General features: G+C 44.5%; 1 protein-coding gene and 1 non-coding gene across 2 annotated transcripts; one reads left to right on the forward strand and one right to left on the reverse strand.

Moving 5' to 3' along the window:
* Positions 1-1,253: 1,253 nt before the first annotated feature.
* LOC123462586 lies at positions 1,254-1,417 on the forward strand. Its single transcript, XR_006638383.1, has one exon. It is a non-coding gene; the product is annotated as a U1 spliceosomal RNA (small nuclear RNA).
* Positions 1,418-11,950: 10,533 nt separating this feature from the next.
* On the reverse strand, positions 11,951-12,328 carry LOC123462258 (ubiquitin-fold modifier 1-like). Its single transcript, XM_045155372.1, has one exon. The coding sequence runs from the start codon at positions 12,326-12,328 to the stop codon at positions 12,071-12,073; it is 258 nt and encodes an 85-aa protein (XP_045011307.1). The 3' UTR covers positions 11,951-12,070.
* Positions 12,329-12,552: the final 224 nt, after the last annotated feature.

Consider the following 12,552-nt stretch of genomic DNA (forward strand, 5'->3'; position numbering starts at 1 on the left):
CAAACAAAAACTGCCCTGTGGTTGGAGAGATGGCTCAGTGTTGAAAGGCACACCCCAAGGTTGCTTGCGGAGTTCAGGCCCCCGGCACTCCTGTAAAGCCTGACACAGTGGCTCAGGCATTCAAAATCCCAATGTACCTCCAACAATGGGAGGGAGAGTCAGGAGAACCTCAAAGCTTGTGGGCCAGCTAGTCTGGCCTTCATAGCTTTAAACAAGAAGAGACCCTGTCTGTCTCAGAGAGTTCCAACACTCCAAAGTTTTCCACTCACTTCCCCATAGGTAGTGTGGAACGACAAACACCAATTTTAAAGCAAAGCGGGAGAGATGGCTTAGTGCTTAAAGGCACTTGCTTGCAAAGTCGGCCCCAGTTCAATTCTCCAGTACCCAAGCCAGATGCACCAAGCTGTGCATACGTGTCAAGTTCATTTGCACTGGCAAGAGCCCCTAGCATGCGTGGTGGCGCTTTAATCCCAGGCAAGAGATAGGAGGATCGCTGTGAGTTCAAGGCCAGCCTTGGACTACTAATTCATGGTGAATTCCAGGTCAGCCTGGCTAGAGCGAGATCCCACCTGGGAAAAAAGTATAGCTGCATGTTGATCGTATATGGAGACAAAAGAAATTCTTTATTCAAACCGAATGCCAAATGTCTTGGGGTAAAGCTGGTACAGCATGGTTTTAGCAAGCAGGAAGCCATGGTAAGGAGTTAAGGAGTCAGAAGAGGCAGAGCTAGGAGAGTCGCCATGAGTTGGAGGCCAGCCTGAGACTAGAGATTGCATTCCAGATCAGCCTGGGCGACAGTGAGACCCTACCGCTCCAAAGAAAAGAGAGTGTGAAAAAAAAGAGAAAGTGATGTGTCCTAAGAACAGCATGAGATACTTGAGTCCTCGGAAGGGTCATGGTTTGGGGGCGCCACCACGGCCTGCACGTTTTTTTGCTAAAAACAACTCAGTTGCGTCAATGCGCCCTCTGTGGGTCCACAGAAGCCGGCCAGATCCTTGTCGGGTGGGCGGGGTCTCTAGGAGGGGCGGGGTGCATGCAGATTAGGTCGGCGCGGAGGCTGCCGGTCCCCGTGGTCGCGGGCCTCCGCGTCCTTCATGGGCCGTTTGTGGCGGGAAGAAGGCTTGGGTGTAGAGTGCGAGCCGAGCACGGGAGTGTGCGGGGGGAAGCCGCATGCGGACGGCCGGAGGGCGAGCGACCGTGAGTTGCGAGGGGGTCTGGCGGCGTGGTGAGCGTGCGTTGGGGCTGGCGGCCTCATACTTACCTGGCAGGGGAGATACCATGATCAGGAAGGCGGTTTTCCCAGGGCGAGGCTTATCCATTGCGCTGCGGATGTGCTGACCCCTGCGATTTCCCCAAATGCGGGAAACTCGACTGCATAATTTGTGGTAGTGGGGGACTGCGTTCGCGCTCTCCCCTGGCTTCGCGGTGCAAAAGTAAGAAATTATTGGGCGCAGTTGTGAAGGCTACCGGGCAGTCTTCCCCGTTGGAATTGTACGATTCCTTTTCGTTCCTATTCTCTGTCTCCTTAGCCACTAGGTACAGGTATTGGAAAAAGAGGTAATTAGGGCTGGAGGTATGGTTTAGCGGGCACGGTCAGAGGCTCCATATCCCAGGACCTACGTAAGCAAGCCAGGTAAGGTGGCACATGCATCGGGAGTTCCTTTGCAGTGCCTGGAGGCCCTCATGCGCCCATTCTCCCTCTCTCACTCACTGCCTCTTTCTCTGCCTGTGTTGCTCTAATAATAATAATAAAAAAAGTTAAAAAGGGTGTTTGTCAATTATCTGTAGTTTCCTTAGTGAATCATTTATTCTGGTGATTAACAGTAATCTTATTCTATCAGGCCTTAAACTTATTAGTTGAGAGCGCTTTTTTTTTGTAGTTTTAGTATTTTTTGTTGACAACTTCCATAATTGTAAACAATATCCCATGGTAATTCCCCCCCCCCCCCCCGCCCCAATGTCCCCTTTGCAACTCCACTCTCTATCGTATTCCCCTGCCCCATCAGCCTTTTATTCTGTCATTCTCTTTTCCTCCTATTATGATGGTCTTGTGTAGGTAGTGTCAGGCACTCTGAAGTCATGCATATTCAGGTCATTTTCCTATTTACACTTCTTTATTGGAGAAAGAATGGACGCACCAAGGTCTCCAGTTAATGCAAACTGCTTTGGCCACTTTGTGCATCTGGCTTTCCTGCTTAATGAGGAACCCAACTGCTCTCCTTTGGCTGGGCAGGCAAACGCCTTAACGGCTAAAGTCCTCTGGAGTTTCTTTGCAGAGGCTGGAGACACTGGCCGGCCCATTCTCTATTGGCCTGTCTTTCTCTCTCTGAAATAAATTGTCATCAAAGCCAGGCATACTGACACTCGAGAAGCAGAGGCAAGGAGGGTTGCGCATTCAAGCCAGCCTGAAAAACCACGAGAAAGTCAGCTGAGCCCTCTCGTTCCTGTGAACGTGACCAGCTGCTTCATGCTCCTGCCTTCCCTATGAGATGGACTTTCAGCCATACAAACTTCCTTCCTTCAGTAGCTTCTGTCAGGTCTTTTGTGGCAACAATGAGAATAATACAGGAATTCGCCATGCAACTTGCTACTCCAAAGATGCAGTAAATCACCTACCTGGGCAGGTGGTTGTCACAGCATCCACTTAATGAGGGAGGGCACAATTTACTGAGGACGGTGCACATTGTTAACCCCATGTCAGTCCACAGAAGGGTATCTTTGACAGCTCTTTTTTTTTCTTTATTATTTTTTTTTTAATGCATTGTGGGCCAATGGGTCTCTTTGAATCAGGACTCCAGCGTCTTTCTGACAGAACCAAAGCAGTTCTGGGGTCAAGAAGTCTGAGATCCGGGCTTCATGATGACCATTTCTGGTGAAGGTCCACTTCAAGGTTAGAAATAGCTAGTCTGTTAGCCTTCCCTGGCAGAAGGCGGTGCCCTCTGCCAGTCCACACGTGGGAACACAACATGTCCACCTACTGGGAGTGCAGAATGGATTGCAAAAGTGTAAGGAGATCATCATTGCCAGTACTGAAAGGAAAATTCATTAGAGTGAGAGAATGGGCGCACCTGGGCCCCTAGCTACTACAAACAAAAGTCCAGATGCACGTGCCACTTTGTGCATCTGGCTTTAGGTGGGTATTGGGGAATCAAATCAGGCCACAGGCTTTGCAGACAAGTGGCTTAACCACTGTGGCATCTCTTCAGCCCTAGGATTTTTTTTTTTTTTTTTTTCCTGAGGTAGGGTCTCACTCTAGCCCAGGCTGACCTCACCTCAGACTCATGGTGATCCTCCTGTATCTGCCTCCCAAGGGTTGGGATTACAAGCATACGCCATCATGTCCAGCCCCTAGAGTACTTCTTTTCAAGATCTGAGCTCATGGGTATCTCTCCAGTCTACTATTAAGTTTTGTTTTGTTTTTTTTTACATATAAGAAAATGTATTTTCCTAAGATATTCATTATGGACCAGTAATGCATTTAAATGCAATGCTTTAAAACGTTAGGCACAAAGAGCTTACAGATCACATTTAATAATAAAACATCTAGTTGCTTAATACATGTTTTTGAGATTACAATTTAATTTTCAAAACCAAACAAATAAGTATTAAATATATCACTTCATAGCAAAGGACATTTAAGTGGATTGCACAAGCAGCAGGCAGACTTGTGTTATAAGAGAAAGAAGACAATTATAATTAAGCCCAGAACTTAAAAGACAGTATTCAGACAGTTCTGCTTAACTGAGGCCTAATTTTATAAAGAGCCGGGTCACTCAGTACTAGATTTTTATAAAAATAGAATTACCTGAATCAGCTGGTACCCCCTGCTTTGATAATTTGTGATCGATATCTAGTAATTTCCCAAACCATTAATGTAGCTTTCATATGCTGTGTGTGCTACATTTTCTTATGAATAAAACTGAGGCCCTGTAACACTCAAACATGTCAAGGTAAAACTTGGTCCTAGAGCTTTATCCATGGATGTAGCGAGTAGTTAGTGAGAACCTGCCTTCCCCTCGCCTCCAGAGCGCACTACTGCAAATGCAGCTGCTCAAGTCCCGGCTCTGAGTCATGAGCCTTTAATTCATCCTTCAAGACAGCAGAGATCAAGGTTTTCTCTGTATGGACAAATCTTTCTTCGGACCTTCATCAAGGGTATTTCTGAGGTGTTTACATTCATATAATATAGCCTCCTCTCTGTCATCTGGTACTTAATCTATGTCATGTATTTTGTCTTCCCTTTCGCTTTTCTACATCCTATTCTTTTAGGTTTGTCCAGCCCGTGGACTTTTCCTGCAGCTCGGCGCTGTTCCTTGTCACTGCTGTCCTTTGCTTTCTTGTCCCAGTCGGGCCATCGGGGCTTGCCCATCTTCCTCCCAGGCTTCTTATCCACAAGATGACTAGTAGTGACACTGCCTTAAAGGCCAGGTCTTTAGCGAGTTCTGCTCATCAGCACGTCCAGTCAGTGCTGCTTTGCTCAAAGCCACGCGTACACTTCAGGTCTCCTCTGCAACAACCTTCTTTCTGAACGCTGTTCAAAAATATCCTCAAAAAATGGTTTCTTGAGGATTTCTGTCATGTAAGTTGGTATTAAAAGAATACATAACTCAACAAAAGATGTTTCTACATTTCTCAATTCAATTATAAACACTGAATTTTGCAAGATCGCAGTTAAAATATTTATAGATACAATGGATAGATCTAAAAATTCACCTTTTGGCTTCATGATGAGAAATTAAAATTTATAGGATATATTAAGGTTGAAACTTAAAAAACTAAGATTTTTTTCACTGAGATGTCTATTAACGTCATCAGACTATAGAGTAATCAAACTACGAGTTTGCAAGTAAGATAATGTCAAGTCAATTGTCATCCATTGTTGGGGACCACCCTTAAAAGAAATCCTTCATCTTTCCCTTACCCCCTCCTCCACCCCTGCTGCATTCTGGCTAAAGAATAAACATTCTGCTCTGCGCCTGCAGTATCAAGGCCCCTGAGTTTTGACTTCTCAGAACAACCACAATGTCTCTGGCCTGAGGCCAAGAAGAGTTTGTAACCTTCCACCACCTAGGTTACCCTGACCCCCTTTCATATGATTCATGTCTGCCATATGATTCATGCCTTGTGCAAGAAGATTCTGTACTGTCTCACCCTCTACGCCCCTTACCCCTCCCCTACCTAAAACTGACTTTAAAAGATGAGCCTTCTGGCTGAATAAACGACTCTCGACAAGCATTGGTTTGCCTGAGTCCATTCCCCTTTCTCGCCCATTTTCTTTGCAGGCTAAGGTCCTCCTGGTGCCCTCACGAATAACTAGGTCCCGCTGGTCGGGGCAAGTGGCGCCCAAACGTGGGGCTCAGGCACGGACCTAGTCGGACGGAGACCACTTATTGAAGATCCTCCGGAGGAGTTCTCTTGTGATCACCGCTTCTTTGCCTGAGGAGACGGCTAGATCTGGTAAGTTCACTCATTCCGTCCCATAAAATGGGCCATTCTTTGTCAAAAGAAGCATCCTTTATTAAGGACTTAAAGTTTTCTCTCAGAGAAAGGGGAATTAAGGTAAAGAAAAAGGACTTAAACTCTGGTTATGCATAAATATGTAGACATAACTGTACAAGCTTGGCAAATACCCCTGTGAACCCCCCCACCCACTTTTCCCTTCCTTGCTAAAAACCCTATAAAAAGAAACACCCAATATGACAAAGAGTCGAACTCCGCTGTCTCCTGCATGAGATACGTGTCAACCCCAGAGCTCTGGTTTCCTAAATAAAGCCTCATGCTTTTGCAGCAAGTTGGGTCTCCTATGTGTCTTTGGGTGCGTGCTATCTCGAGACTTGAGTGAAGGTCTCCCTCTGGGGGGGTCTTTCAATTGGGGGCTCGTCCAGGGATTTGCATGTCTACCCAGGACTCCGGAGACCCCCTTGGAGGTAAACAATGTAAATGTCTGCAGCGCTGCTTGTCTGAGTGTTTGTCTGAGTGATTCCTGTGATTTCTGTTGCTCTGATCTGTTTTAATTTCGGTTTGGGCAGCTGTTGTTCGGGACCGTGAGGACCTGACAACGGTGGTTGGCAGGACCACAGGCTGCAATCCTGGGGGACGCCCCGGGATCTGAGGAGAGTCAGGGTAGCTGGCAGTCTCCTATCTGGTGAAGGAAGATTGTGTATTTCTCCTTCAGGAGAAACCACAGAGGCATCTTCCGTCTGAAACTGCATTTGGTTTTCTGTTCTGGACGCATCAGAGGCGTCACGGTTTTTGGTTTCTTTTTGTCAGTATCTATTTTGTGTTTGTTTGTGGACTCTTGTTTCTAATTATGGGACAGACTGTGATGACCCCCCTGACTCTGACGGTATCTCATTTCTCTGAAGTTAGAAGTAGGGCTCATGACTTATCTGTAAAACTTTTTAAAAAGTAAATAGCAGACTTTCTGCTCCTTTGAGTGGCTGCCAGAGGGAACATTTGATCTAACCATTATTTCTACTGTTAGGAATATTGTTTTTCAGAAGGGAGCACATTCTCACCCAGATCAACAGCCATACATCCTAGTCCGGGAGAGACTAGTGACGGATCCCCCCGCATGGGTCAAGCCCTGGATCCACCCCCCTGCCACGGTCAGGCTCCCGAGTCCTGGCAGTGGCCCAACAAGCCATGAGAAAACCAAGCCGAATGGCCATGGACCCCTCGGCTCAGCCCAAAATATATCCTGAAATAGAGGACCCTCCCGAGTGGCCCTCTGCCCCGATTCCATCTCCCCCACCTTAGCCCCCTGCTCTCCCCGCTCCAGCTTTGGCCGAGGGAGGAGGAGATGGGCCCGCTGCAGAGACTAGAAACCGGAGGACCTGATTCCACCGTGTCCCTGCCCCTACGAGCCTTTGGTCCTCCCCCTGACCCTAGCATGTCTCAGGCCCAAATGAGCAGCCTACCTAGCTCCCAAATGAGATTGATGTGGGATTCCCTCTCACCCGACCTGAATGGAATTACAACTCAGCAGAAGGTAGGGAGCAACTGACAGTCTACCACCAGGCTCTGATGGCAGGTCTCAGGGGGGCTACTCGCCGCCCCGCGAATCTGGCTAAGGTAACCTCCCTCTATCTTTTTAGAATGCTTGATGGAGGCTTCCCGGAGATATACTCCTTCTGACCCTACTTCTCCGGGTCAACAGGCAGCGATAACAATGACATAGATAAGGCAGTCCACTCCAGACATTAAAAAAAAAAAATTGTAACATCTGGAGGGTTTACAAGATCTATTTTTGACAGACATAATTAAGGAAGCTGAAAAGGTTTATCATAAGAGAGAGAAAAAGAAAAAGAAAAGAAAGACAAAAAAAAAAAAAAAGAAAGCAGAAGAGAGAGAAAATAATGGGAAAAGGAGACAAGAAAGAAACTTAAATAGGATATTGGCCGTCAGTGATAAAAAAAATAAAAATAAAAATTTCAGGCTGAAGTATGTTGGGATAGTTTGCTTGAGTTTTATCAAATTTAAGTCATGGGTAGAACATAAAATTGTTTTATGTTAATTAAAATTTCTGTGGTGCATGAAATCAATAACTATCAAGTTTAAGCCAAAATCATTGGTTGTCAAATAATGTTTTTTCTTTCAAGATTTATCAAGGGTTATATTAATATTTAGCTAGCTGTTTGGGCTCAGAAAAGACCAGATTCTACTCTGTTGTATGTAAAGTAACTGTCTCAATTTTGGCATCTTAAGTCCAGTACTTATAACAAAATTAACCCTTAAGACATATTCCCTCCTTTAGGGCACAGCCTCATGCTCAAACAATGGTCCTCATCTGAAAAAAAAAAAAAAAAAATTCAAGCTCCATGGTTCTGTTTCCAATGTTCTCTGGGTAATTTGTACCCATACAGGTATCTGAACTAATCAAAGATGTTTTTACACAGGTGCTAAGACCTTATACTGTCTTACTTGTTTTCTAGGTTAAATGAGTTAAGTTTGTAAATCAACTGGTACTGTTTTCAAGACTGGTAACAGGTTCTACCTATATTTATAAATGTTATATATTTAAAATGTGAGATGTGCCTACTTTCTATACCTCAGATATATGGCTTATGCTACCACAGTACAACAAAAATTTTAAAGTTAGGACAAAATGATTTTAAAAGCCCTGTGCCATTCTTTAGTTAAGTCTATTTCAGTAATTAAATGTTCTCTATATGTATGTACATCCAAGCTGGTATAACTTCCTTTCTAAGTGTGTTAATCACCTATGTAGAAGCCAAAGCCAATTGGAATCATCAGAGTAAAAAGTGTCAATATTTTGGCCTGTGCTCCCATGTCATGAGGCCATTGGAGATGATGGGACACTTCTACACTGGCCCCCTGGTAAGTCACCTGTCTTCCTGAGCAGGGAGGATATGGAGACCCAAACAAAAGTGGTGTACAATGTAAAACAGGAGAGTCACAATTGAGGAACAATCAGTCCTCCTGACTTCCCAAAGAAGGGGAAACTACTTGGCTAACATGGCCCTGACTCATCCTAACAGGCAAAAGACACCAGTAAGCTATGGGGCTACTCCTGTGTCCCTAAATTCTCTTTGGAGAGCCATTAATGACCTCCAAAATTAATCCTTAATTAACTTTTGGCTATCTGCAAGGTCTTAAACACTCAGAGAGAAATGTATAACCAAAGATTAAAAAATAACTTAAAAATATAAATGGTCAAGAGGGGAAACAAATAAACATTAAGATATCTTTTCCCCACAGCTCTAATTCTATAATAAAGAAAAACAACTATAGATGTTCAAAGGGTTATTTTCAAATCTAAAATATATAAATAAGTTTTGAGACCAAATATATATATATATTTGTATAGCCTTTAATGGCACCCAATAGCTCTTTATTGTCAAGATTAAATGTTATGTATATGTTTCTGATAACTCTGCTAACATCTCATCTGTTTTACAAGCCATGTTAAATACTACTGTGCCATTTAATGAACAGTTCTGAAAGAAAATCTCAGCCAACTCATCCTCAGATGGTCCTGAGACGATCCAAGCCTGTCTACCTGGATTCCCTCGACCTACAAAAAGACCAGTTTGCTGTGTGCTCACTTCTCAGTAACTCCTTACTTTTATTCTTTCTTTCCAAAGTTCTCTTTCAAGATTATCTTCCTACACTCTGTGGTACATTAAAATAGTTCCCCTCTCTAGGAGAGATTCTCTAACTGCAACAAGTCTCCACTTCGTGTCCCGTTCAGCAGGAAGTAGTAAATGATCTGATGTCTTCGATCCAGTCCCCTAAAGCAGTTAGAGTGTCTTCTCATGAGAGGGAGAAATACGTACACCATACGTTCCTGTTGTCATAGATAAAGTTTACTTAAAATAAGTTTATTTAAAGTTCCTCAAATAAAATTATAGAGCTTGATTGGATTGCCATACAGATTAAAAGTTCTAGGACCTCCCTTTTATGAGGGAATTGCCATCCTTACATCTCCTGTGTCTACTAACAGTGCAGAGGGATTATTCTGGCACTCTGCCCCAGAGGGGGTTATTACTCTTGCATCCATTTCCGGCCTCGGACTGTGTCTATTAGGCCCTGATATGCTCCCTCCTCTGACTCTTGAACCTGTATGCAACCAAACTGCTATTATCAATGAATCCTTTGTATATACTAAAGCCCCTAGTAACTCCTATTTTGCTTGTTCCATGGGGCTGACTCCCTTTATTGTCAACAAGGACTTTTTACAGACTAAGGACTATTGTGTTGTAGTTATAGTTTTGCCACGATTTTTCATTCATGATTCTGAAAGTTTTACAACTACTATAGATCAAGGCATTGCCATTAGGCCAAAAAGAGAGCCTTTAACTGCTCTCACCCTGACTGTGCTCCTGGGATTTGGTGTTGCGGGAGCGGGAACAGGTATTACCTCGCTGGTAACCTCCCAACAGCATTTTACACAACTCAGTGCCTTAGTGGACAGAGATCTTAACCTCATACATGAGGGGATACAAGATCTCAAAGACTCTTTGGCCTCTCTCTGAGGTTGTACTCCAAAACTGGAGGGGGCTAGATTTGGTGTTCCTAAAGGAAAGTGGACTTTGTGTGGCTCTAAAGGAGAAATGTTGCTTCTACTCTGATAAGATTGGCTTGGTACAAAACAGTCTTAACAAAATAAAAAGAAATCTAGAGGACAGAAAGAGAGCCCGAGAACAACAAGAGTCATGGTACAAAAGTTGGTTCTCTACATCTCCCTGGCTAACTACTTTGCTTCCTAGTCTCTTAGGCCCTTTTTTTTGGATTCCTTTTGCTTATCTCCTTCAGCCCTTGGGCCTTCAGACGACTAACCAGTTTCATTAAGAATCAGGTGGACGCCGCCATCAAGCCGGTGGACGTTCACTACCATCGCCTGGCAACTGAAGAAGTCTCCGCCACATATGCAGCCAAAGAACCTGCCGGCCCTCCCCCTCAACCTTTAGACTTTACCACCCTGCAAAAACCCTCCTGTCAGGAAGGGAGGAGGATACTTAATAGGTTGATATTGTATATATGTAATTACAATGATTGTAATGGGGAGGTAATATGATGGAGAATGGAATTTCAAACGGGAAAGTGTGGGGGTGGGGAGGGAGGGAAATACCATGGGATATATTTTATATTCATGAAAAATGTTAATAAAAATTTAAAAAAAAAAAGAAAAAAAAAAACCCTCCTTTCAGTGGAAATTCTGGTCCCGTCCCTCTATGTGATGGTTCAAGTCTCTGCGCTCCCCCTCCTACTATTGGCTACAAAAAGAACTTCAAATGCTTAAGGTCATCTTTTTAACATACAAAGTCCGTCCTTTGGGATCCCAGGAGGACCCTATCAGCTTATTCTAAGGGAGAGGTGCGTTGCGCTGCCACAAAGTGAGTGACCTGGTAAGTCAGTGACGGAACAGGTGACTAAGTCTTGGCCCACCTAAGACAGGGCGACCTCACTGAGAGGAGGCCGACCCAATGACCGGTAAGGGTCTAGCATCGCCTTTCTAACAGGCTCAGGTCCCGTTTGTGCCCCTACTGTCGGGATCACTCTAGACACTCTGGCCACAGAAACATCCTGCCAAAATGATATAATGGCTTTGTCCGATCCCTGGGGAACGCTTGCCTCCCTGTTTAACATCCTCAGGGCTACCCTGGGACCCACTGAACGTGACAAACAATTGGCACTAAAACCTAAATGTTGTTAACATGTGACCAAGGGCTTTGCAATGACTGCCTCACTTACCTCATTTTTTACATAAGAGAGGGGGAGATGTTGGGGACCACCCTTAAAAGAAATCCTTCATCTTTCCCTTACCCCTCCTCCACCCCTGCTGCATTCTAGCTAAAGAATAAACATTCTGCTCTGCGCCTGCAGTATCAAGGCCCCTGAGTTTTGACTTCTCAGAACAACCACAATGTCTCTGGCCTGAGGCCAAGAAGAGTTTGTAACCTTCCACCACCTAGGTCACCCTGACCCCCTTCCATATGATTCATGTCTTCCATATGATCCATGCCTTGTGCAAGAAGAGTCTGTACTGTCTCACCCTCTACGCCCCTTACCCCTCCCCTACCTAAAACTGACTTTAAAAGATGAGCCTTCTGGCTGAATAAACGACTCTCGACAAGCATTGGTTTGCCTGAGTCCATTCCCCTCTCTCGCCCATTTTCTTTGCAGGCTAAGGTCCTCCTGGTGCCCTCACGAATAACTAGGTCCCGCTGGTCGGGGCAATCCATGACCCATAATCCTTTTCTATTTTAACTCAAATACAAGTGTGACAGTGAACTTTAACTTTCAAAATGTTCTGGCTAAGAATTATTTGCCAAGTCAGATAATCCATTTGCCACAAGTGAACTCTCAATTGTGATGAGGTAGCAACCATCAACTGTACCACCTTCTCTGGAGGTCGTGCCCTCCACCCATGAGGCTTCCCACTTCATATGAAAAGTATGAACAACAAGGGACAGAAGAGCCACCGTTCATTGTTTCTTTGATTCTTGTTATTTTCATAGTATCTTAAATACCTGATTTCAATTTTACAGCAACGACAAACATCAATATTTATTCTGGTCGGTAACTGTGCTCCAAGTTGCATGTACTAATGACTTCCAACACGATCTCTAGGAATAATTCGTAGTTCTGAACCGTGCTTTAGAAAAACATTTCCAGCAGTCTGAGCAGGATTTATTCCTATTCCATCATTGGTAATAATTGCACTTGTTGCTGCAGGAACTTTAAATTCTTCTGCTGCAAACTTTAAGACTGCTGTAAAAGGTGTACTTTCAGGAACACTGAGTACTTTGTAGGGCAGCCACGGGTCCAACGTGAGCGTGATCTTAAAGGACACCTTCGACATGGTGGAGCCACACCGACGCCCCGGAGGCCGGTCTGGAACCGGCGGAGTACTATTAAGTTTTGACAGGATAGTTTCAAGTAGAAATCACAGATCTGAATCTTATTTTTTTTTTTTTTTGTGTGTGTGTGTGTGTGTGTGTGTGTGTGCGTGTGTGTGTGGTAGGGTCTTACTAGCTGAGGCTGATCTGGAATTCACTGTGTAGTCTCATGTGGCCTTGAACTCAC

Source organism: Jaculus jaculus, chromosome 7 (assembly GCF_020740685.1).
Source record: "Jaculus jaculus isolate mJacJac1 chromosome 7, mJacJac1.mat.Y.cur, whole genome shotgun sequence".
In the NCBI taxonomy this organism is placed as follows: Eukaryota; Metazoa; Chordata; class Mammalia; order Rodentia; family Dipodidae; genus Jaculus; species Jaculus jaculus.